This window comes from Brachycentrus maculatus, unplaced genomic scaffold (genome assembly GCF_059751285.1).
Source record: "Brachycentrus maculatus isolate JH-2025_06_01 unplaced genomic scaffold, ASM5975128v1 h1tg000323l, whole genome shotgun sequence".
Taxonomy (NCBI): domain Eukaryota; kingdom Metazoa; phylum Arthropoda; class Insecta; order Trichoptera; family Brachycentridae; genus Brachycentrus; species Brachycentrus maculatus.
This window is the reverse complement of record NW_028281072.1, coordinates 283,519-309,680: the sequence shown is the minus strand read 5'-3', so window position 1 is coordinate 309,680 and position 26,162 is coordinate 283,519. Positions and strand designations below refer to the sequence as shown.

The following is a 26,162-nucleotide window of genomic DNA, read 5'->3' as shown; positions in this document are numbered from 1 at the left end:
ATATATGTATAAATAAATAAATATTTAGGAATAATATGCAGAGCCCCTTTAGAGTTATCTGTTATAAAGGTAGCTGAAATATTCAAGGTAGGTATTACATAAAAAAATACAACTCAACACTCAGACCAATTGAAGATAAGTATTTTTTAAAATTCATTTTGCGATTGGCGAAAATCGAACCCACGACGCTCACAATCGAGCGTCTACCTATCTCCTTTTTTTCTAATGGTGCATAGGACACTGCATGGTGTTATCTTGATCGTTACTTACATGAAAACCAGGTGCGCTCCTGCGTATTAGGGACCAGTCCTGGGTAATATCAAATACAAAATACATATTTTTATAGAGTTTAAAATCACTAATATTTATTTTCTCCCCTCTCTGGAAATTGAACCAGCTAACACGCTAACCATTACACCATTGAGGTGGACATACCAACTACCTAAATAAGCCACGTATTATAAATTGTGTAAGTTTAAAACAAAATTGCCTGTCTTTTGCACCCATTTTAGGGTAAAGTTTGAAAACGTGACTTTAATAGCATGTAATATTTATACCCGTACATAGAAATGTATTTTTTTAAAGCTTTCTACCCTCATCGCTTTCCCGTCAGGGGTTGTACGTATTCCGACCCCGTCACAAAATGGTTTAATGAAGTGAGTAGTGGTCGAGTGTCGGTGTCGAGTTTTTTTTTAACAGGGTAGTTTATAGCTTTCGCCGCTACGGGGCGCTAACGCATGAATAAAATAGTATAACGCAGTGCAGTGTCCAATGTCCAGAAGGTTCGAAAATTTCTTTCTGCAGAATACAGTCAACCCCCCTACAACGTTGATATAGGTACCTCTTTAAATTAGGGAATTATATAAGTGGTTAATGTTTTAAATATAATTTTTCAGTTTTAAATTGCGGTGGTGACCGAAATGAGTCATTCAAAATTAAAATACAATTGAGAAATATTTACTTCCCTATAATGCTCCATCTGATAACGCGGTACCCATCTTAGCGTTATAGGGGGGCTTACTTCATATCTACAGTAAAATCTCGATATAACGGACCTCTATTTAAAGAAATTCGGATATAATGAACAAAAAACCGGTCAATAAATTTTATACGCATTTTTGTAATTTTAGAGAGTTGATTATAAAAAAAATAGCAAATTTCAAAAGTGCAAATAAACTTGATTCATTTTTCAAAGCAGGATTGCCGAAAGCAAGCGCGTCGATATCAAACAGCAACGTCACTTCACGACGAGTGTCTGAAGACAATAAATATAATTTTGTGTTGTTTATTTATATCTATGATCAATACTGTTCATAAAAAAAAGTTTTTGTTTTATTTAAACTTATTTTAAATAACGGATTTAGAGCTTTAACGGACACCCCTTCCCTCAATTAGGCCGTTATATTGAGGTTTTACTTTACATCGATATCCATCCAGCGAACCATCGTTACAACATGTAGAAAACTAACACGGACATAATATTCTTGGTAAAATCAAACAAATCAATATTTCAGATGTGAAATCATTTCATGTTCGATTGTCTGCAAGTTCATCACAGTATGTTATAAAGTAATCTTTGATGTATTGAAATTTTGCATAAAGGCGCTATTTTTTCATGAATATTTATTTACAAAATTTTGAGTGTGTCCAAATATTTGGTCACAAATCTGAATTATTTCTACCAAGAAGTTATATTTTTTATATTTTTGACATCTCAACATAGATGAGGAAGAATATGGAGGTCTGGGCATTTACTGAGCTTACAACCGTTTGCTAGTCTTAAGAATAATATACATATGTGGGCAGATATTCACACCGACGGTATATAAAATAATAATATGAATATCTCATTATAAATTCTTTTTTATAAAATACGATAAAATGTCTCATTTTTGATGTGTAAATCGTCCAATTTGGTTTGTAAAACGTCTAATTTGATGTGAAAAACCTGTATAAAGGGTGAATTTAGCACCCTGCCTACAATGAAAAATATACCTTATAAAATTAAATATCCTGTCTATGCTAAACGGTAGACAGGGGTTTATAAATATTAAAACAAGTTTTAGAAAAATAGGCAGTATCTCGTGCAACACGTCACGTTCTGAGGTGTAAAAACTGCGCATGCTTATATAAATAGAAAGATTAGCATAAACAATTTTCAGTGTAACCTGGATTCTAAAAATAGCCTTGGTTGCATTCAGGCTGTTTGCTCCTGAACTGCTAGGGGATGGGGTTCAGGCGTTCAGCGAGGGGGGATGAAAGTCGGTCACAGGGGCAATGACAGCCGGAACCGGTCGATAGTACTTTAAACTATTTTGTTTACTAATGGTGTCGTAATAAATGTTGTAATGGAAAATATTCTTACTGACAAAATTAAAAACTAAATTTAAATTTTAGTTGGTAATTACCAGTTTGTTCAAGAAATTACTATGTATAGTGAGTGACACGTGTTTCGATGCATTTCGCATTGTGAAGCTAAGTCTAAATTTTGTAGTATTGTATTGTCCTTGTGACTTTAAGGTCCAACATAGATAAATCACAACTTAATTTTCTTTAAACGCTTAATTTCATTTTTTTAAGGTAACATTTGACATAATTGAATTTTTTGCTCAAAAAACCGTTTTTGCATAGAAATATTTTTTTAAAAATAAATATTTATTAACGAAAAAAAAAGTTATTGAAAGGTAAGGAGTTCAAAAAAGTATAAAAATATTTTTTCTACGTATATTCTAAAAAAAGTCAAATACCGATATATATTCTAAAAAAAATCGTGCGCGGAAATACATCCGATACTTAGAGCTGCCGTTCGCGTTCTGAATCTTAACGTTTTAGATCTCAGCCTTTAGGAATGGATATTTTTTTTCTTGTAATGAATGGGTAATGAAAACGTTAAATTTTGTGTATTTTATAATACACAAAACACACTCGTACATATCTATAGATATAATATTGGGACGCCTAAAGGTATACATAACATTAGAATGTCATACCAATCTGTCTTATATTCGCCTCTTCCACATTCATGCATCTCCTCATACCGGACCATTTAGACTTCGTTTCACATACGGGGTTTGAAAATGATGCGAAATGCATAGAAACATGTATCACAATAGATTTAAAAAAAAGTGATATTTACCAAGTATTTTTTTAAAATAAAAAATGGAGATATTACCGTTAGGTGACTGCCGTATAAAATTTTGAAAAACCTTTTTTTAATAAATAATACCTAGAGTTTAGATATTCCAATAATATTTATTAAAGAAATATTAATATTATTTTAATATAAATTGTAAAACAACCTTACATTATATAAATTATACTATCCGGATAGCATAAGGAATGAAGCGATCATACACAGTATGTTAATCCAACAGAAAAGCGTTATTTATTATCGATATGCAAGCGAGTAATGTGACACAATCTGACAACGTTTATAAATGTTTAGTACCAGGCGGAGAGAAACGCAAAGAGATCGTTTCGACTGAGTGTGACTTCTGAATTTGTTTATAATACGCACACACATTTGTTCATTTAAGTATTTACGTATAAACTTGTATGTATGTATATTCAAACGTGACCGATAACGGAGGTGTCGTCAAGTCTTCATGAGTTTCAAATGCCAGGAGACCATATTATACTTACGATAAGGTCATATATGATGTAAGTGCAAGCCTAATATGTATTCAAGTAGATTATTTACATTGTACATGTATTCATACATACAATGTTAATATTCTACACATATGCAGGCAGTTACAGCAATAATAGCACGTTATTATAAACATCGGAAGCAATAATAGTCTTACGTCACGTGTTTTAGTATTGTAACGTCATGAAAAATGTAGGTAGGGAAGTCATAAGCAAATAATATTAAAAGAGATTTTTTTTTAATGAATGATTATTTGTAAAATTATTTACAAAAATGTACCAATTATTTTGTTACTGGAACTCAAATTGCATTGTAGAATAACACGTACCTACAAACAATCAGATACCTTTATATACAAAGGTATTGACATTTACAGTAAATTACATTAAAAATGATGGATTGATGGGGTTTAATTATATAAATAAATAAACCATAAGATTACGGTAAAGAGACATATGTATGAAAATTATATGTTGCGATGTCCTCTTAAGAGCTAAGTGAAGTATTATACTTTGAACAACATGCACTTGAAAATAATGTATAAAGAACTACTCAAAAAGTACATTTTTAATTTTAAGATATAATGAAAGAAAATATAATTGCTTTAGGTACATAAGCAAGATCTATAAGGCTACAAAATATACTCCAAAAAAATCGAATGTTTTTACAATTATTCTAGTTTTAATTTTGGGATTGTTACAATTTCATTTTAATATTTTCAGTATTGTGAGTATAATAAGAACGCAATAATGTCACTTTTTTGTCCGTAAAAATAATTTTACTCTATGGTTATCAGTCGCAGTTCGCAGTGATTGAATACATACGAGTAAGTGACGCAATATGTTTGCTTTGCTGATTCCCTGGTGTGAAATGCGTGATAATTCGTAACTAGTTTCAAATTTAACCTTTCTGCATACTAGTAATTAAAAAAAATGGCGTTATACGCGTATCATGTGAAATTAAAGTAAATAAATATATGCTCTACGTTATAATATTACCACGAACGCTGCAACAGTAATCAACAAAAATGCTAAATTGTAACAATGTAGTCTCGAAATAATATGCAAAAAAGTTTGAATAAAATGTAACAAAATTGTAGTTCAAATTAAAAATAATTACTCTGTGCCATCTATTTTATTTCCAGTTAGTGGCTAATAAATAATATTAACAAAATGTTATGAAAATACATGAAATAAAACATAATTCTTTCATTATCATGATATTAAAACTAATATAACAGATATTTGGGAAAATGCCATAATTTAAATATAATACATTATTTAAAAAAAAAAAAGATAATTAAAATTGTTCCGAAATAAATAACTTCTGTTCCAGTACAGGGTAAAGTAACAGCAGTATATGATATTCGAGGAGATTGCTCATTAAAAAAAAGAGCAATAGGAGAGTCACAGTGCGACATAATTTCAATCACATAACAAAACTACCAGGAGAACGTTAAATTGAAGAACAAACTGTATCGAATGAAACAAATCATCAGTGATAGTGAGTGATATTAGTGACGGTTGGATCTCGAGTACCAGGAGCTCAGCCCGCGGAGGAGGAGTCGTCGACCGTCTGCATGAGTGCAAACTGGCGCAGGGGTGGAGCGCGGGCGGGGCGCTAGGGGGGAGGGCGGGCCGCCATGCCCGGAGGCCGGCGGGGGCTTGTTGCCCCTCAGAACACCTTTCTAGAGAACATCATCCGGCGCTCCTCGTCGCAACGTGAGTACCATTCACACTAATCTCCTCGATACTCCTGCCTCCCTGTTCCTTCACGGAACCGCTCCCACATGTTCATCAGAATGTCGACGTTGAATACAGATAACATACAGACATATATCGCTCACTCCTATCAAGAACATCATAAATAAAAAAACTTGATTTTTCAGGAGAACGTTTTTAAAGTTAAATATAATACAGTATAAAATATAAGACAGTATATTAAAAATAAATATCAAGCCACTTTTTGAACTTTTTACTATGCAACAGATCTTTTTGGGTAAAACCTGAAGGTTTTTCTCCATTTGAAAAATATTTAAGATATTTAAAAAAAAAATTAAACAATACCTTTTCTTCAAAATGCAAAACCAATACTTTCTGCCCTGTAGCGGGTAAATATTATGTTAAAAATATGCCGCTTTTGCTCGGATATAGTACATTTTATGGGCATTCCAAAAACATGCACAACTGAAAATTGTCGATTTTTGATTCATGACGTTCTTGAAAGGAGTGAGCGATATGTGTTACGTGTACAGTGTACATGTGTTATTTGATAAATTTTATCTGTATATTATTTCCAGCGTGGAATGCAACTGGTTTGTTGTGATTATGATAAATTGTGACGTTTCTGTATCAGTATTTCTTAAATAAAATTAACCATATTTTCTCTTTATTACAACAACAAAAAAATCTTGCCACAAAGAAAACTTTCCATATATCGTTCTCTTGTGATAATACCAAAATGTTATCACACTTTGTTTGCTTGTCAACAACAATATATATATATATATATATATATATATATATATATATATATATATATATATATATATATATATATATATATATATATATATATATATACATATATATTTATATATATAAAATAATAATAATAATAATAATAATAATAAAACCCTTATCCGCACCCCAATGGTGCGACGGGCACTGCTTCATGTGAACACAGTGTTATCTTGATCGTTTACACACGAAGGAAAGGTGATCAGCCCTCCGCTTTAGGTACCAGTCCAGGGTAGTATTCAATAAATATTACAGTGAAAAAATCACTTATATTTATTCGACCCCCCTGGGAATCGAACCCGGGACCTCCAGAACGGTAGCCGAGCGTGCAGACCATTACACTATGGAGGCAGACAATATATATATATATATATATATATATATATATATATATATATATATATATATATATATATATATATATATATATAATATATATATATATATATATATATATATATATATATATATATATATATATATATATATATATATATATATATATATATATATATATATATATATATATATATATATATATATATATATATATATATATATATATATATATATATATATATATATATATATTTATATATATAAATATATATATATATATATATATATATATATATATATATATATATATATATATACATATATATATATTTTTTTTCTAGATGGGACCAAGATCAATAAAGGTTTAGGAAGTTGTCTTACATTTATTATTTGTATTAGATTAGACCACAATTCCGCGGTATTAATATTGTGGGATTTTCGTGATAAATACAAGAAATAAATTTTAATAAATGATGATCTAATTACAGTTTCCAGATATTAAACGTAATACAATACCATTTGTAGGTTATTTATAGAATAAAATAACAACTATTTAATTTTTCCACATGAATTTTATTTGACCAGCAACCTGGTTTCTTCGTAACCGACATCATCAGACTGGGTTGTATGATGTTCTGATGTTACCTAGTCTGACAACAGTCGGATGCTGGTCAAATAAAATTTGCTTGGAAAAAATTGAATGGTTGTTATTTTATTATTTAAAATGCAGTTCCACCAAGAAATGACAGTGCAAAACTTAGAACTAATTAAGTAGGTACTGTTTTGAAATATTAAATGATATAAACATTAAGAATATGATATAAGAACATGATATAAACATGATATAAACATTGTCCGCCTCCGTAGTGTAATGGTCAGCATGCTTGGCTACCGTTCTGGAGGCCCCGGGTTCGATTCCCAGGGGGGTTTAATAAATATAAGTGATTTTTCACTCTAATATTTATTCAATATCACACTGGACTGGTACCTGAAGTGGAGGGCTGATCACCTTTCCTTCATGTGGAATCGATTGAGATAACACTGCGTTTATATGAAGCAGTGCCCTATGCACCATTCGGGTACGGTAAGGGATTTATTATTATTACATGATATAAACATTAAGAAAATATTTATTTATATTTAAATAAGAAAATACTCAATCTATTCAATATATTCTATTAAAACGTTTAAAACTATAAAATGGTGTAAATTTTTTAATTTTTTTTTATAAATGATATTTTTTTAAAAACTATCTAAACAATTTTTTAACAAAACATCTATTGGATGATCTTTATGGACATTACACAAAGAGCTAAGAAAAGTTTTAAATGATATTTATTTTATATTATTTTTTGACATCTCATCAAAGATGAAGAAGAATATGGAAGTCTGGGCATTTATGGGGCTGATGACCGTCATAGGCTGGTTTAAGTGATCACTTTGCACACGTGTAACATTCACCAATTCTACCCATTATTGACAACCACACTACTCAAATTCTTGGAAGTACTATATATATGAACCAATTTAGAAACCTTGTTCTTGAATCACTAGAACCTCACTAGAGACATCTATTGGTGAGATGTAAAGAAGCTTTTTATTAAGCAGAAACTCTTATATTAGTATGTGAAATCCGAATCCTGGATTATAATCACACACATATTTATTTTTAAGAGTTGTACCTATACCTACGTTTGCGCAATTATAATAAATTATGGTCAATGTTTGTTTTTAAAATGAAGATTATTTACGGACAGTCAATGTTTACATCGCTTCCTGTAGATTAACATGTGTATTATAATTGACAATGGGATACATGCTTTCATTTTTCAAAAGACAACAAATAAAAAGAAATGAAATAAAAAAAAAAATCTTGTCCAATAATATGTTAAGTTTAAAAATCTATTTTTTATGGAAACAACGATGTTTACACTAGTACCTACCTACCTAAACATAATACGATTTGAATAAAATTACTTTAATTTTGAAATTTAACTTCAATACTAAATATATCGAAATAAGAGTATTTTATTTTTATTTTTATGTCAGACGGTAAAATGTAAAACAATAAATATACCAATAGTCATGTTTGAATAGATATTTGCAGTAAAGTGATTTATTCGTATTGATTTCTCCGGTTTTTACATTTTCTGTTACCTATTCGTGTCGAATATTTTATTTTATATGAAAATAACCACCAGCTTGCTCTAAAAAGTTTCCAATATATGCTCGTATAAATTGTATCTTTTAATCCAGGTAACATTTGACGTAATTAACAAAAAATAAATATAAAACCGTTTTTATATTAAATAACTAAGTTTTTCTGCGGAACAAATACTTATATGGTTTTAAAAATAAGAGATATTGAAAAAAAAATTGATTTTTTAAAATGTATATTTTATTAAAAAGGTAAAATTGAAATAAAATTTCTTTGAAAAAATGCGCACGAAAGTACGTCCGACCCCTAGCGTAGCCGTTCGCAATCTGAATTTGAACGTTTGAGATGGTTTGAGGCTTAAAACCATATTTTTGTTAGCAGGAACAAATTCTTAAAAATATTTTTATTGTTAAATAAATTTTATTAAATCTCGCATGTAGCCCATTGCTTCGGTTGTGACAATATGTTTTATTTTTAATACAATAAAATATTTACGTATGTAGGATTTCCCAGAATTTATTTCCAATTTCCAAGATAAATATGTGCAGAATATTCATATATCACTAGAATACTGCTGTCACGAGACGCGTGGCCATATATTATATGGAATAAATCTTCTCTTTGGAAGGATACTATAATGTTTTGCTACGAAGGGACAGTTTCTGTATAAATATAGGTATATGTACATATGTGTGTACATATACCTATAAATATAAACATATAAATATTGAAATATTGAAAAAAATACTCCACGAGAGCAAAGGTAATATAAAATACAATACTATTTATTCAAAGGAATGCTGTTAAGGAATTCGAGACGATTTGTACATTTTGATCGTATATTTATTTAATTGCATTGTGTATTAAAATATTCTGCATGAAAATGAATTAAGTAACATTTTATGTTACATAAAAAATACATGTTTTATAAAATAAACAAAAGTCGTAGGAAATAAAATAAAATGCATAAGTAACTCAAGTACAATGGTTAGTTTTAAGTTTTGTACTGATATTTCTTGGTGAAACTGCATTTTATATAATAAAATAACAACTAAGATATAGTTTTGTCGTAAGTATATATTATTTGTATCACTGGTCAAATAAAATAAATGTGGAAAAACTAAAAAAAGAAATATTTTATTATTTATTAGTTATATATTGTATACTTAATTGATACATTGATATATCAACATATGTAGATAAAAAAGAATATGGATGTCTGGGTATTTATAAGACTGACGACATCTAATCAACTAAAGGTTCAGTTTTAAAAAAAATGTCTGATACTTTGCTCCATATTTTAATATGTAAACCAATTATAAATATTTTTCTGTGTCAAGTTTGGTATACAGACATCCTTGAAGAAGATGCGGTATTTATCGGAAATCGTTTAAAAATAAGGCAACAAAATGATGTGGTTAAAAACAAGGTTGCTTTTATCAATTTTTAATAACGATTAATTTTGCGCTCAATATTATACAAAGCAAAAAAGTATAAAAATCTATTATTTTTTCAATTTGAAGTCTTAATGGCTTTGCTTGTGATAAAAGTTTGGAAATGCTTGTACTTGTGTAGGTATAATTAATATGTGAAGCGCTCACTTTGCGATTTTCCCACTTTTAAACAATCAAAATAAGTTTGTTAAGAAGGTTGCGTACACTCATTCTAAAAAAAATGAAACTTTTCATATTTGTACAAACATTTCAGACGTATGAAGAGAATTGTAATCCTACAGGGTGGTACATTGTAATCAATCAAATTTAAAATGACGCAAAGTTAATCATCCAATTTTGTTTTTGCATAACTTTTTTTACTAAATAAAAAAAATATTTTGGGTGACGGAAATATTTATTTGTACCATTACAATTTCTTTTTTCATTAAAGAATTCGGCAGTCACTTTGTGGTAAAATCTATACATTTTTAATTGAAGTTTAACTGAGTTGATACCACTATTCCTTAAAATCTACCATGACACGTGTTTCGATGCATTCCGTATCAATTACGGTGTTTAAAAATGATGCGGAATGCATCGAAACACGTGTCACAGCGGATTTTAAGAAAAAGTGGTATTATTGAGTAAAACCTAAATTAACAATTTATTTTGTTAAATGATGATATCCATCAAGCGGCTGCAGCTAGTGTTGATAAACATTTTTGCCCGTTATATCCATTTTATTTCTATACTGCAGCTGTCTAGTTTACAAATCTCAAAAATGATTGACATACAACGCCATTTGCAAAAATTATAGCATCTTTCGATATTTTACTTATTATTTCGGCATTTCTTTTGTGGTCATAAATAAACTCAAGTGGTAAAAAAAAACAAGTGTTTTCTTTTATGATCTTTTGATATGGTGACTAATTTTGCGCCACCCTGTATATGGTAACACAAGGAAAAGATTTAAGGTAAAATGAAGGTACGCAATACCCCGCACGTAAGACCTATTTTTTTCGTAAATAGGTATTTCCCAGATGATCGTAAGTTTCCTCATACACAAGAGTAATAATTTACGTAAAATATAGTGAGTGAAATAAAACTTTCTTTTTTGTGCGGTTTGACGTCACGCACTGTATTGCTTTTTCGTTGTGGTACAAAGTACGTAAATTTTCATATTTAAGACTATAACGTATTCATCCTTCACAATTTACATTTTTTATACTCAAATTACATTACAAAAAACATTAAGGTGTATAAAGTATCGTTAATTTGACTTTTTTGTTATTATTTAATATGGTTACATTCTTTAATGCAATTACTATACATTTCTACTTAATAAAACCTTATAATTTTAGTTGCGTTGAACCTCTCCAAAAAAGAGACTGAGATCTTGTGCTTGGAGAGGGACTTTTTTGTTGTTATTTGTTAGTGACATGCTATACATTAAAAAAATATGTATTATTGGGAACATTTTGTCAGTATCGCTCACTCCTTTCAAGAACGTCATAAATCGAAAATCGTCAATTTTCAGTTGTGCATGTTTTCTGAATGCTCAGAAAATTTACTTTATCCCTGCAAAAGAGGTACATTTTTAATTTAATATTTACCAGCTACAGGGCAGAAAATGTTGTTATTGCATTTTGAAGAAAAGGTATTGTTTAATTATTTTTTAAAATATATTTAATATTTTTCAAATGGAGAAAAAAACCTTCAAATTTTACCTAAAAAGATTTGTTGCACAGTAAAAAGTTCAATAAGTGGCATGATGTTTATTTTTAATACATTGTGTTATATTTTTTAACATTAAAAACGTTCTCCTGAAAAATCAAGTTTTTTTATTTATGACGTTCGTGAAAGGAGTGAGCGATATATCAACATTATATCACGTTGTCTTCATTACGTATGATTGATTTTCTACAATAAATGTTGAACTTTTATATTATTTAAAAAGAAATAAATGTTTAACGTTATGCTTAAAAAAAGGTGCTGAAGCAAACACTTTTGTTTGTAAATTGCGGTTCGAAACAGCAATCATCTGTACTTTTCCAATGATTCAACTAGCAGATATAAAATAAAATAATAACAAGGAAATGAGATGTCACACAGAAATAAAAACGAAAATACATCTTGACTAAATCTTCAAATAAAATGTGGAAATTTTAAAACGATCATTATTTACATTATAACTCTCCATTTTTAAAGCTGGAAATATTTCTGATGACATCGCATTACGGTGTCAACAAATTATATTTAATATATGTATATATATTTTATAAGTGATTTTTTCACTGTCATATTTATTCAATATTACCCTGGACTGGTACCTGAGGGCTGATCACCTTTCCTTCATGTGTAAACGATCAAGATAACACTGCGTTTATATGACGCAGTGCCCTATGCACCATTGGGGTGTGGATAAGGGTTTTATTATTATTATATATATATTTTTACAATTTATTTTTTAAGTATATTTAAGTTCATAAATATGCCACTCTTTTTATCACTCATTGTTCACTTTGTGTACAAAAATACACAAAATATCATAAATATGCATTTGCGAATTACATTTAAGACGAATGTGCGGCAAAACGATGTATGACAGATGTTGTAGTGGTGAAATAAGGAAAGAATGTAAGGCTAAGATAAGTATTGTAGATAAAAGAAAGGTGTGTTGAGATGGTTTGGACATGTGGAATGAATGGGCGAGGAAGGAACAGATAAACATAATTTATGACGCGAATGTGGTTAGTATTTTGGTAAAAACAGAGAAAGACCGAGAAAAACTTGGAAAGGTTTCGGTTGGTTGGAAGATATTGCTTTTCAGCAATAAGCCTACCAATGTACCGATTTATTTTCTGTACATGACGTTAAAATAAATAAAAATACATACAGCTTGGCATGATAAGTATTTCAAACACTTAGGCGTCGTCATGTTAGAAGTTTAAATTATCGACGGGTATGTATGAGGAGATGCACGAATGTGGAATAGGCGAAGAATGTTTCAAAAGCTAGAGCGGTGTGGCGTTCTATTCTCTCTTCCTACCGCTGTGGGGAAATGGCGTGATGGTAAGTTAGTTAAAAAAATATATAATAAGAAATTATCTCATCAAAGATGAAAAAGAATATGGAAGTCTGGGCATTAAGTGGCTGACATCCGTCATAGGCTGGTTTAAGTGATTAAAGATCACTTTACACACGTATAATATTCACCAATTCTACCCATTATTGACAACCACACTACTCAAATTTTTGAAAGTTCTATATATATATATATATATATATATTTATATATATATGTATATATATATATATATATATATATATATATATATATATATATATATATATATAAATATATAAATATATATATATATATATATATATATATATATATATATATATATATATATAAATATATAGACTTGGCTCGATCAGATCAATCAGAACCTAAAATCTGGCGGTGTCAAAAGTCTGCGTAATCGGAGGGCATGTATGACTAGATGTAAGGGATATGAAGGAGGCGAGGAGTGTATGTCAGGACAGAAGAGTGTGGCGTTCCATCCTCTCTGCCTACCCCTGCGGGGAAACGGCGTGATGGTAGTAGTAGTAGTAGTATATATATATATATATATATTTTTTATATATATATATATATATATATATATATATATATATATATATATATATATATATATATATATATATATATATATAAATAAATATATATAGAGCTTCACTAGAGACTTTTATGTATTTTTTTAAATTTATTTGTAAACAAGTATTTGGACACACACAAAATATTGCAGTAAGAAATTCATTAAAAAAATTAATTAAATAAATTGCGGATAGTTAAAACTAGTTCAACAACTCATTAGGATCTTCACGTAGACCAAGCTTTCATAATCTTACATATCTAATCACCCTCTCTCTGCAGCCACCCCATTCTACATACCTGCATATAAATTATACACATTTATACAAACATAATACCGTGCCAAGAAGATTAGCATCCAACATTAAGAGCGATTAAGGCATGTAATAATAAATTGGCGCTTTCATCATTCCTCTGGAAAATCTCCTTAAGAGATGACTAATTAAAATAATATGAATGCATTATCTGATATACCTAAAACTAACCTTCCTCGCCTCTTCCACGTTCATACATCTCCTCATACACATCCGCCGATTGTTTCGACTCCTAACCCTAAGTATGTATGTAGGAATGTATCATATTAAGTATACCACGGTCTTACTTTGCTTCTAGCTACATTCGCCTAATAAATTTGTGTTAGTCTTTCCTAAGTCGTTCATTCCATACGTCCAAATTATCTCAACAAACCTTTATCATTTCTTGAATGTTTTTCGCAGATACTTTGTGGTATATTTTATTAAAATACTCATAATTAATTACATTTCCTTACCAAAAACTTCCACACACTCCGTAAAAAAAGCATTTAGGATTTTGTACGGAGTGTGTGGAAGTTTTCGGTAAGGAAATGTAATTAATTGTGAGTATTTTAATGTTTTAGAATTTAATAAACCCTGATGACGACAATTTTCCTGTCGAAACCGGTAGGTTAAAGTGATCTTATAATAAAAAGTGGTTAAAAAAGAGTTGATTAATTTTATAAAGTTAAACCTTTATCAATTTGATCGATAATTCTTATGTCAGCCTTGCAATATTTCATTACTTTTTTTCATTTGAACGTCTATCATATATCGTTTCGCCGCACATTTAACTGATTTGTAGTATTTCTTCTGCACTCAGTTTACTCTAATTCTTCTTTTGCCATCTCTACGCTTCAATTCCATACATTTGAATTAGTACCAAGATCCCGTCGCGTGTTACTTTAGATTCCGCTGTCAGGCTTTTGTTCATTACAAGTGATTTCAGTGCGCCATTCATTCTCCTTATCAATCACAATCTTTATCAATCTTTCCATCCCTAACAAGCATCCTTATCATACATGATAAAAAATAGTGAAGGACATTGGTAACATAAACCAAAGTAGGACAAAAAATGTCGAACCCTCTTTTAGTGGAACGGAAGGTTTGCTGATGACAGTCAACAGTCCGCCTTCTCCTGAGGAGTTTTACGTGGTTTCCTCCCAGCAATGAGCAAATCTTGAGAAGTTCCTGATTGGCCAACACTAGATTATCCCTCCTGTTCCCAACACAGATTCAAATAAAAACATATTTAATTAGCTAGAAGAAACAAAAACCCACTAAATGATCAATAAACCTTATACATAATAAGAAAGGTAAATAATAAATGCAATTCCCTTCTAAAAAAAGTCTCTAACAAGCAAACATCCTGAATGAACAATATCTACTAAAAAATACCATTCACACCCTTTTAAAAACTTGATATTTGGATTTATCGACATATAACAACAAATCGATTTCCTTACACACATTATAAACCTTTTTCAGCATACGAGTATGTAGGTCTTCTTAATTATTAGCAAGAAGCACTGGATCCTCAGCATAACTTATAATAGGCAACTGAAAGTCGGTTTGTTCATTTTAGCTCCAATATTTGTATTTGAACTTTTCAATTATTTTATGCAATTTTCAATGTATACAGCCACGGTAACATCACACAACCCTGTTTCACACTCCACTTTACCCCTGAATTAAACGAAAGGCTTATTGCTATTGATTTCAAAAATATTCGTAAATTAGAGTAAGGAGAAATAAATAAAAAAAGGATATTATATTTTTTTTATTTTCGTCAAAATATTTTAAACATTTTTAAGGAAAGTCAAAATGTACACATGTTCATGTGAAATTTATTATTTTGGATAATTTCATGTATTTTTTTTCTTAAAAAACAAATATTTGGTTATTTGACTAATTCTCTTTTCATTAATAATTTCATTAATTTACTATATAACTTAATTAGCTTTATCAGTATATATAAAAGGTATTATCTTTATTGTGTATGATTATAAAATAAGGATGAATTCAATAAATAATTGTCTTAAAAGCTAAATAAAAAACATTTCTTTCTCCCTATAAAGGAGGCACTACGAATATTTTATACAATAAGAGGTAAAATAAATATATTTTTGTAAAAAATCGGGCTTATGAAGATTAATAGTTCATAGAAACAATAGAAAACTATGGTATGCGCATGTGAGGAGAATGGAACCATCCAGACTCCCCCACATTGCACTGAACGGCCAATCCCAAGGAAGACGACTCCCAGGCAGACCACCAAAAAGATGGATCGACAGCTGGGAATCGACATCGCAGGAGGCTAATCCCTCTTAAAAACAGGCCACAAGGTCTACACCAAACAGAAGAAGAAGAAGAAGTAATAGAAACTTGAATGTACAGTATGAAGTTAACAAAAAACTCAATAGTATGAAAAAAACAATTTTACGAGTTTTTATTGATGCTTTTTAAAAAAATATACGAGTTTCTTGAATAATTGTCCGCCTCCGTAGTGTAAGGGTCAGCACGCTCGGCTACCGTTCTGGAGGTCCCGGGTTCGATTCCCAGGGGGGGCAAATAAATATAAGTGATTTTTCACTCTAATATTTATTCAATATTACCCTGGACTGGTACCTGAAGCGGAGGGCTGATCACCTTTCCTTCGTGTTAACGATCAAGATAACACTGTGTCTATATAATGCAGTGCCCTATGCACCACTGGGGTGCGGATCAGGGTTTGAATTGAAGAAATCCTTGAATAAAAACGGAATTTAAAAAAATAGTCGAATTTTATACTCACGCAAGTTGTAATATATTCGTTTTCCGCTCTAATCAATATCATTTTCTTTATCTAAAGTTATTTACAGCTTTTTTTTTCTGAAATCGTATGGACCTAATGAGATAATTTATACAGACATATTTTAGCTGAAGAATCAGTTCGAAATTCTTCCGGAATAATAAATGCGCATTAATAACTATATAATCAGTCTCATCTTCTGACCGTGACCTCTTTTCCTTTCTTCATCCATCACTGTCATCTACTTTCATTCCTTTACTTGACCTTTAGAGAGAATTCACGATTTCTTGAATGTAAATGAGTTTTGAGGTTAGAACATCGATAAGAAGAGTCACAGGGACGTTACAACATTATATTAACCCTCCTTATTAACAAGTTAAAAACATTGAACTAAAAATAATATTTTAATTTTCTTACATTTTTTACGTCTCTTAAATCACACATGAAAAATGTGCTTATACTGAAAAAAAATCTGTGTTTTTTTATGTCACCTTAAAAAAAAAGGTACCCCAGGGTAGACGACTCCCGGGCAGACCACCAAACAGATGGGCCGATAGCTGGGAATCGACGTCGCAGGAGGCTAATCCCTCTTAAAAACAGGCCGCAAGGCCTATAATAATAATAATAAGAAGAAGAAGAAAAAAATGTGTTTGGTTTATGTACAAAAATCTTAAATAAATAACTGTTCAGACAGATCGTTACTTTTAAAATGGATTCTTGATTTAGCTAAAAAAAAAAAAAAAAAAATTATGCTTCATACAAAATTAAGTCATCCTTTATCTTACAAGGGCAGTCAACCATATATTTTTGTAATAAATAATTTCAATATGCGATTAAATTTTGTACTTACAGAAAAGCGGATAGTTTATATATATATATATATATATATATATATATATATATATATATATATATATATATATATATATATATATATATATATATATATATATATATATATATATATATATATATATATATATATATATATATATATATTTCTGCAGTCCAAGGATGCTGCGCATTCCTTGGACTGCAAGACGCACAAACGTCTCCATTCTCCGCGAACTGTCAGTGACAGAAAGACTCTCCACGACTTGCAGGAAAAGGATTCTGTCCTACTTTGGGCATATCGCCAGAAAGAACGAGAAGAGTCTTGAAAAACTGGTAGTAACAGGTACAATTGAAGGCAAGCGGGCAAGAGGACGGTCTCCAACAAGATGGACAGACCAAATAAAGGAATTAACCGGATCCTCGCTAAACGCAGCCATCAAGTTGGCCCAGGACCGGGAAGAATGGAGAGAACTTGTGCACCAAGTGCCTGACATTCCAGAAGACCACGACGCTCAGCATTGAGCAAGAAGATGAAGAGAGATATATATATATATATATATATATATATATATATATATATATATATATATATATATATATATATATATATATATATATATATATATATATATATATATATATATATATATATATATGTATATATATATAATAAATGACAACTACCTACTACACTGGATTGGAAGGGGTAAACTATGCTAGGAAATATATGTGTGCATTAAAACTAAACAAAACAATATTTGAAATTTCAAAATTAAAATAACATGATTTTTTCGAAATGTGATGCATGAAGTATGATTTATATACAAGTGTGTATATTGTTTTAACATACATCTACAAATAAGGCACTTATGTAGGATTGTGTAAAATGGTGTTCATTCACAAGAAACCATATGTAAAATATATATTATGTCGAGCCTTATACGCGTTATATTACGTCATATCATAATACCTAGGATTACACATCGATTCTTAGTATTAAACAATTATAATGATTGATTTAATTGACAATGTACAAAAATACATAAAGTCACCTTGTCGACATCACTGTCAATTAGTTTTGCTATAAATGTTGAAATTACTCATTCAAAAAACATATTTTTGGTGTAGGTGACATAATTAAACGAGAATTCAATAAAGGACCATTTCGATAAGTTTGAATAAAAATTAAATTATCAGAGACTCATCAACGGGATTCTTACTTCATAATGAAACATTATATATTTTTACTTTTTTGTGTCTAATTTGGAGAATACTTAGTTCTGGAACTGTTAAATACATATTTTCACCTTTCTTTAGTTTTTAAGTGATTATTATCGTTGCAATGATTAAATAAAACACTTCGTTTTTTACCACTTGAGTTTTATTATAGACTACATGTTTCAGAAGTTAAACTTCCATCATTCAGGTCTGTATAATAACTAAAATATAAAATTGTTCTATAAATAAGGAAAGGGGAAAGTAAGGGGAAGGGGTTAGTCAAGGGACGGAGTTTGAAAACAAAGTTTGTTTTTCCTTTGTTTTCAAACTCCGTCCCTTGACTAACCCCTTCCCCTTACTTTCCCCTCTCCTTATTTATAGAAAAATTTTATATTTTAGTTATTATACAGACCTGAATGATGGAAGTTTAACTTCTGAAACATGTAGTCTATAATAAAACTCAAGTGGTAAAAAACGAAGTGTTTTCTTTAATCATTGTAACATATCTTACCACAAAGTTAATGCCGAAACAACATTGATCATTTAACAACTTTGATCTAAAATCAACAACAATGCACTAATTTTCAATTTTTTTACGTCTTAATATGAAAAAATATAATAAAATATTAATTGAATATGATTTTTTTTTAATGTTGACGTTTATTATCAGTGTTTTGAAAAAATATTGTAGACATTTTCATTCGAACCGTAAGTGCATCAATATGCTCTTAAATAAATAGAATTTCATTAAAATTTAGTTGGATATTGTGACTTTTAAAAAATTGAAACGAGTAATTAACACGTAATAAATAATATTTTATAAATAATCATTTGTTTACCCAAATTGTCAAATATATTTTTCCTTTTGTCTCGAAAGATATATTTAAAATATTCAAATCTCATTATCTGTCATTTTTGCGTTGCTTTCCTTTGCAATCCCCAAAGCATTTAAAATGGGAAATATTGATTAATTCAGTGATTATTTTCAGTACTTTTTCAGTAATAATTTCAAATTATAAGGCTTCCTTCGTCCTGATTTTCCTTCGTGTTTTTGAAACAATAGTTGACAGGACAGCAGTCGGGATAAGGAAGGGATTTAACTTCCTCAGTCTCCACACAATCCGAAGGAATGTATCCGGATATGCATCTGAAAGGATAAAACAGGATATCGTAAGTAAATTAAGAAAAAAATTACCTACTTAGATCTTTATTTTTATCTGCTAAAAGTGAAACAATATTTTAATATTATTTCACCTAGTTGAATTCAATAAATTAAATTATTATTACTGCACACTTGTGATTTCAAAATAATATTTCTTTATAATATAAATAAATGTCTCGTCACGGGTTCTGCTTAGTGAGACGTTCATCAGAAATTGCATGCGATTAAACAGGCATTAAAAAATATTTAAAAAAAATAAACTCGCAATTTTTAAATGCAAGCCGAACAAGTTTTTTTTTATATATTTAAATTATTTAATTATTTAAAACATTGTATAATTTGATACACTCAGTAAAAAGCTAAAATTGACCCTTATCTGCATCCAGTGCCGCATAAGGCACTGCATCGAATTGATGCTATGTGAATTTGATCGTTTATTATAAAAAGGCAAGGTGATCAGTTCTCGCATCCAGATACTACATAAATAATAATATTGAATAAATGAAAAATGAATGAGTGGAAAAACGTTATACGTATATGTATTTACCCATTTATGTAAATATTTATTTTGACTAGTATGCTAGCTAAACGTGCCAACCATTACATTACGGAGGCGGTCTAAAATAAACTATATATTACATGAACTCGAAAAAGCTTGCCATTGATTTACCATGGGAAACACCCTAACGTTATTTCCTGATTTATATGAACCTTGTAGTGTGGCATAATTAACATAGCATTGTGTTGTTACAATGTAACGATGTTACCATTTTTATTGAAGTTAAACTATGACGGAATAATAAATGTGGATTTCTTACCCAGCATAAGATATGATGTAGTCCTCATCGCAGTACATTTCACCGCAGTTCGGTGTAGCATAGGATTTTCCGATTTTCAAAGATTTCTGGAAAACCGTTGAATAGCACATTCCAGATTGAACTGAAAAAAAATAAACGGTTAAAAATTTGAACAAAAAATAAACTTTCTTCCAAAATACGTAATTCATTCGAAATAATACTCGTATTTTTGTGAATGGTCATAAACTGACATAAATAACTTGCCAGTATAAATATAAAACGCTTTTGTAACACCACTATTGAGTTTATTAATGTAAAGAAGACTAGTTTTAAAAACAACGTAAGTTCTTATCAATCGGTAAAAATACAAGCATATGACAGTAGTTTTACCTGGAAGCATAAACAATATTGTGTTTATTTTCAGATGAATATCGTCGGTTGTCTTTTAATTAATACGCTCAAAAATGATTGTAAACAAGTGTTTCAATTTTGTGTTTGTACAGTTTGTATTTTCATCTGTTTTTTCAATGATTCTTTATTATGTCTCAAAAAGATGAATAAGTCTATGGATGATGTACAATTTGTCATTAGCGGGTTTGACAAGTCATTTTATAATCCGTGTAATATTTACTATTTTACGCCTACGTTACTTAAATTTCGGAAAGAAACTGAATTAAAAAAACATAAACCATTTAAACCAGCCAAAAACAGGTCATTAGCCGTGTAAATAACCAGACTTCTATATTGCCACCTCAAATAGATTTTTTATATTTATGTGTATTGAGATAATATTTAAAAAAAACTTGATAAAAGTAATTCCATAACTGAGCGAACGGTTGTAAAAAATGTGGACATTCATTAAATTGTGTTTAAAACATTGTTAAGAGATCATTTAATATATAAGATAATATATTTATTTCATATTTATTTTGATTAGTTGAAGGGGGTGTAATATTGATAGCAAAAAATCAAATCCAGTATTTGTAAAACATAAATTTGGACAGATTAAAAAAATTGTACATTAAACACTGCTGATATATTCATGTCATGTGACTCGTGAAATAATTTAGTTAAAGAGAAAGTAATATTAATCATAAAAATGCAAATCCAGCATAAGTATGTAAAACAGTGATTTGGACAGATTGAAAAAATTGTGTTTAATAACTTGTTGTATATCATATACCTAATATATTACATGAAACCCATATTCATATCGTGCAACTCGTGAAAGAATTTCGCTGCAACGGAGGGTGTTATATTGAAAAAAAAATCATTTAGTTGAAGTGAGTGTAATATTCATTACAAAAATGCAAATAAAATACTTGTTAAGCAAAATTTTAGACACACTAAAAATACTGTGTTTAGAACATTGTATAGAAGACACACTCCAAATATTGTGAAAATAAAAGTTCACTATGATTCATCTTAAATTTTATCCTTGTAAAATAACAGTTATCACAATCAAAGTATAAATGTTTGTAGACAAAGATGTTCAAATCACATTAGTGGACTCATTAAGTGTGCACTTAAACCGCTCCAAATACGCACACAAAACATAAAATTATAATATGACGTGTTAATGATTCACTCACCTGAGTTGTTTTACTAGAATCGATGATTTTAATGAACTCAAAGTTCAATTATATCTGAGTCACTTAAGTTATTTTGAGCGGAATATTTTTTTAAGGCAGTCGAATGAAGTCATATGTGATCGTTTTAATTAGTATCGTGCGTGTGTTTCCTACATACTTTTATATGTCCGTTATGTTTTATATTGTACTATGACTCACCAAATACTAAAATAAAGATCCTACCCCATTAAAAGAATGTTAGGCTTAGCACCCATGTATGGTATTATGAACAAACACACTCGCACTCTATATATATATATATATATATATATATATATATATATATATATATATATATATATATATATAAATATATGTATGTTTTTGTGCGTATATTATATTATTAAGAAATGAATGAGAGTACTTCTACAATTTTGACATCTTAACAAAGATGAAGAATAATATGGAAGTCTGAGTATTTAATGGGTATATGTCCTATCATAGGCTGGTTAAGTGATCACTTCACAAGCGTGCAACATTCACCATTCTTACCATGATTGATTGACAACCACACTTTGCACTTAATTAACAAAATTTATACTTAATTAAATGCACAATAATTGTCAGGTTTTTTTTATAGGTATGTTTACAAAATATTCTTTAAAATACACCGATTTTCCTTTTGTCTATTGCATTTTTGATATACTATATTTCAGGACGATACATAAACCTAAATATATATATATATATATATATATATATATATATATATATATATATATATATATATATATATATATATATATATATATATATATATATATATTTAAATATTATATATTTCGCCTTTGTAGTGTAGTGGTAAGTAAGTGGCTACCTTACTGGAGGTCCCAGGTTCGATTTTGAGGGGGTTCAAAATAAATATGATTTTTTACTCTAATATTTGTATCTAATAAGATAACACCGCTTCTACACGGAGCAGTGCTCTGTGCACCATTTAGTGCGAAATAGGGTTAAGGAAATATACGTGTGAAATATATATGTCATCCACATATCAATTTTATGGGTGTCTCAACTTGAGATAAAACATCTGTCATTTATGTGAATGAAGATGGATGTGTGAGTATCCCAGTGTGGATGTTCAAACTTCCATCTTCTTCGTACGACGTATAAGATATACATATACACATTACATATACACACACATACATACAGATTGATAAAAGATTAGCATTATCGATCAAATAAGAAAAAGCCCTTTGAGATGGTTTTGGCATATGATTTGAATAAGTGAAGAAAGAAGAGTAAAACAAATTTATTGGGTGAATGTGGTTGTTTATAGAAGAGGAGAAATACCGAGGAAATCTTAGCATAGTCAAGTTTTTATATGAATGTGGTTAGGTCAAGAGTTAGAATAATCGGTGGGTTTGTATGAGGAGATGTATGAATGTGGATGAGGCGAAGAATGTTTGCAAAGATAGATTAGTGTGGCGTTCTTTTATTTTTGCATATCCCTGTGGGGAAGTGGCTTGAAATTTAGTTGGTTAGTTACATTATTTGAAATACACATTTTTCTTTTTTATTTTATCATCATTTAAATCAATATATTTAAGGATTTTGGTGAGTTTTTAAGAAATTAAAAATATACATTATACGCAAATAAAATTCGAATGATTTAAAGGTTATGAATTTATCTTAAATTAGATTCCCACTAATTGGTCAATCTAATTATTTCATTAATTGATTTTCAGTCACTTTGTGGTAATGTATATCCTTATTTCACTTTACTAAGTAACACTTAAATATAATTTTACCGAGTAAAACTCGGTAAGTAAGTGAATCTTATTGTATTAAATATTTCAGAGCCTAGGTGATTCGATAGTAAACACGGAATTTGTTTTATATGATTTTTGGTTTTGCATAATGATATCCTTGACCGATAAACAGGATAATGATTTAAAGTTAATTTTATAACCACTAGGCTCACCTCGTAATGTTGGCAGGCTATTACAATCAATAGCAAGGCAATATTAATCATTATATATTTATATACATTTATATATATATATATATATATATATATATATATATATATATATATATATATATATATATATATATATATATATATATATATATATATATATATATATATGTATATATATATATATTTATATTTATATATATATATATATATATATATATATATATATATATATATATATATATATATATATATATATATATATATATATATATATAATATATATATATATTATATATATATATATATATATATATATATATATATATATATATATACATATATATATATATACATATAAATATATATAAATATATATACATATATATGTATATTTTTATATACATTTATATATATACATATATATATATATATATATATATATATATATATATATATATATATATATATATATATATATATATATATATATATATATATATATATATATATATATATATATATATATATATATATATATATATATATATGTTATATACATCCATCTAAACAAAAGGGTCTTTGCTAAATAAAAGCTTTCTGAAACTAACAAAAGATAGCTCCAGTGCACTCATACGTAAATACGATGTAAGTATGAGTACAATGTCGGAGAACACGGTAATAAAAAGAAATGGAGTAGTGTTGTTGTTAATAATTAGTTAAGAATAGTGACTGATGCACATCTGTAAAGTGATCACTGACCAGCCTATGATCGGTTGTAAGCCCTGTGAATACCCAGACTTTGATTTTCTTTCGTTTAGATGTCAAAACGTAAGCTTATTACACTTATTGATACCAAAAATACCTAATTTTTTTGTTCCGTGAAATTATGTACATATTTGGGATAAAATTTACTTTTATATTGTAGATTGCTTATCAAGAGAGTAAATACATTGCATTTTTTCAGTATAATATAAAGAAAGATCATACTTACATCTATCCTTGGTATTTCTTTCGAAGTACACACTGCTTTCAATTCCAATGAACATGATCGCGGAAAGAAAACACAGTTTCACAATAACCTCCATGATTTAAATTCGTTTATTACAAACAGAAAAAAATATATATAAATAATTTTTTTTGTTGCAAATTGATTAATTAATCAGTCTGAAAAAATCAGTTAAAAATCACGATAATACCATGTATTCAATCACTTCAACGCTTGTCAATTTGGTGACATTTGAAATGTAAATATTTTCAGAGTACACACGTGCTTTTGAAGCTGTTGACAATATGATATTCTTTGCCGTGCATCGAGTACGTCTTCTCCCAACCGAATATCAGACTCGTATGGAGCTCGTGTGAGTTTGAACTCCATTTAATACGGAGCTGCGACGTCACAGATTGTTTGTATTCACGGCAAATTTGTATACGGGATCTTCGGAGTTGTTAGTACAGATCCGGTTGGAACGCTCATAATTTAGGCATTCCAATCCGACCATTAACTGCCGACTGAAGCGGAGTTTCCCAATCTTTGCATTGCACACTATGCTAATGCAGGTTATTCACTTCCAATTGGATGTTTCGAAAACCAAATTTGACGTTTGAAATATATGTATTTTTTTAAAAGTGAAACATTTGTGTTTTTTATTATTTACACAAATATTTCAATTTCGTACTACTTCTGTGAGATTTCATACTACTCATTATTAGAAATAGGTATCAAATTGTGGTAGAGTGGGTTCGAACCGAGAAA

General features: G+C 29.2%; 2 protein-coding genes across 2 annotated transcripts in view; one reads left to right on the top strand and one right to left on the bottom strand.

The window, feature by feature from the left end:
• The first annotated feature begins 5,290 nt into the window (after nucleotides 1-5,290).
• Nucleotides 5,291-26,162, top strand: part of eag (potassium voltage-gated channel protein ether a go-go) — a 159,615-nt gene continuing 138,743 nt past the window's right edge. The window contains exon 1 of the mRNA XM_088268420.1: nucleotides 5,291-5,370. Coding sequence (XP_088124546.1) covers nucleotides 5,292-5,370 — 79 coding nt within the window. The 5' untranslated portion in view covers nucleotide 5,291. The remainder of the gene's footprint in view (nucleotides 5,371-26,162) is intronic.
• On the bottom strand, nucleotides 19,533-25,758 carry LOC148304368 (uncharacterized). Its single transcript, XM_088268419.1, has 3 exons — nucleotides 25,401-25,758; nucleotides 20,873-20,993; nucleotides 19,533-20,039 (listed from the first exon to the last, which is right to left on the bottom strand). The coding sequence occupies exons 1-3, from the start codon at nucleotides 25,492-25,494 to the stop codon at nucleotides 19,901-19,903; spliced, it is 354 nt and encodes a 117-aa protein (XP_088124545.1). The 5' UTR covers nucleotides 25,495-25,758; the 3' UTR covers nucleotides 19,533-19,900.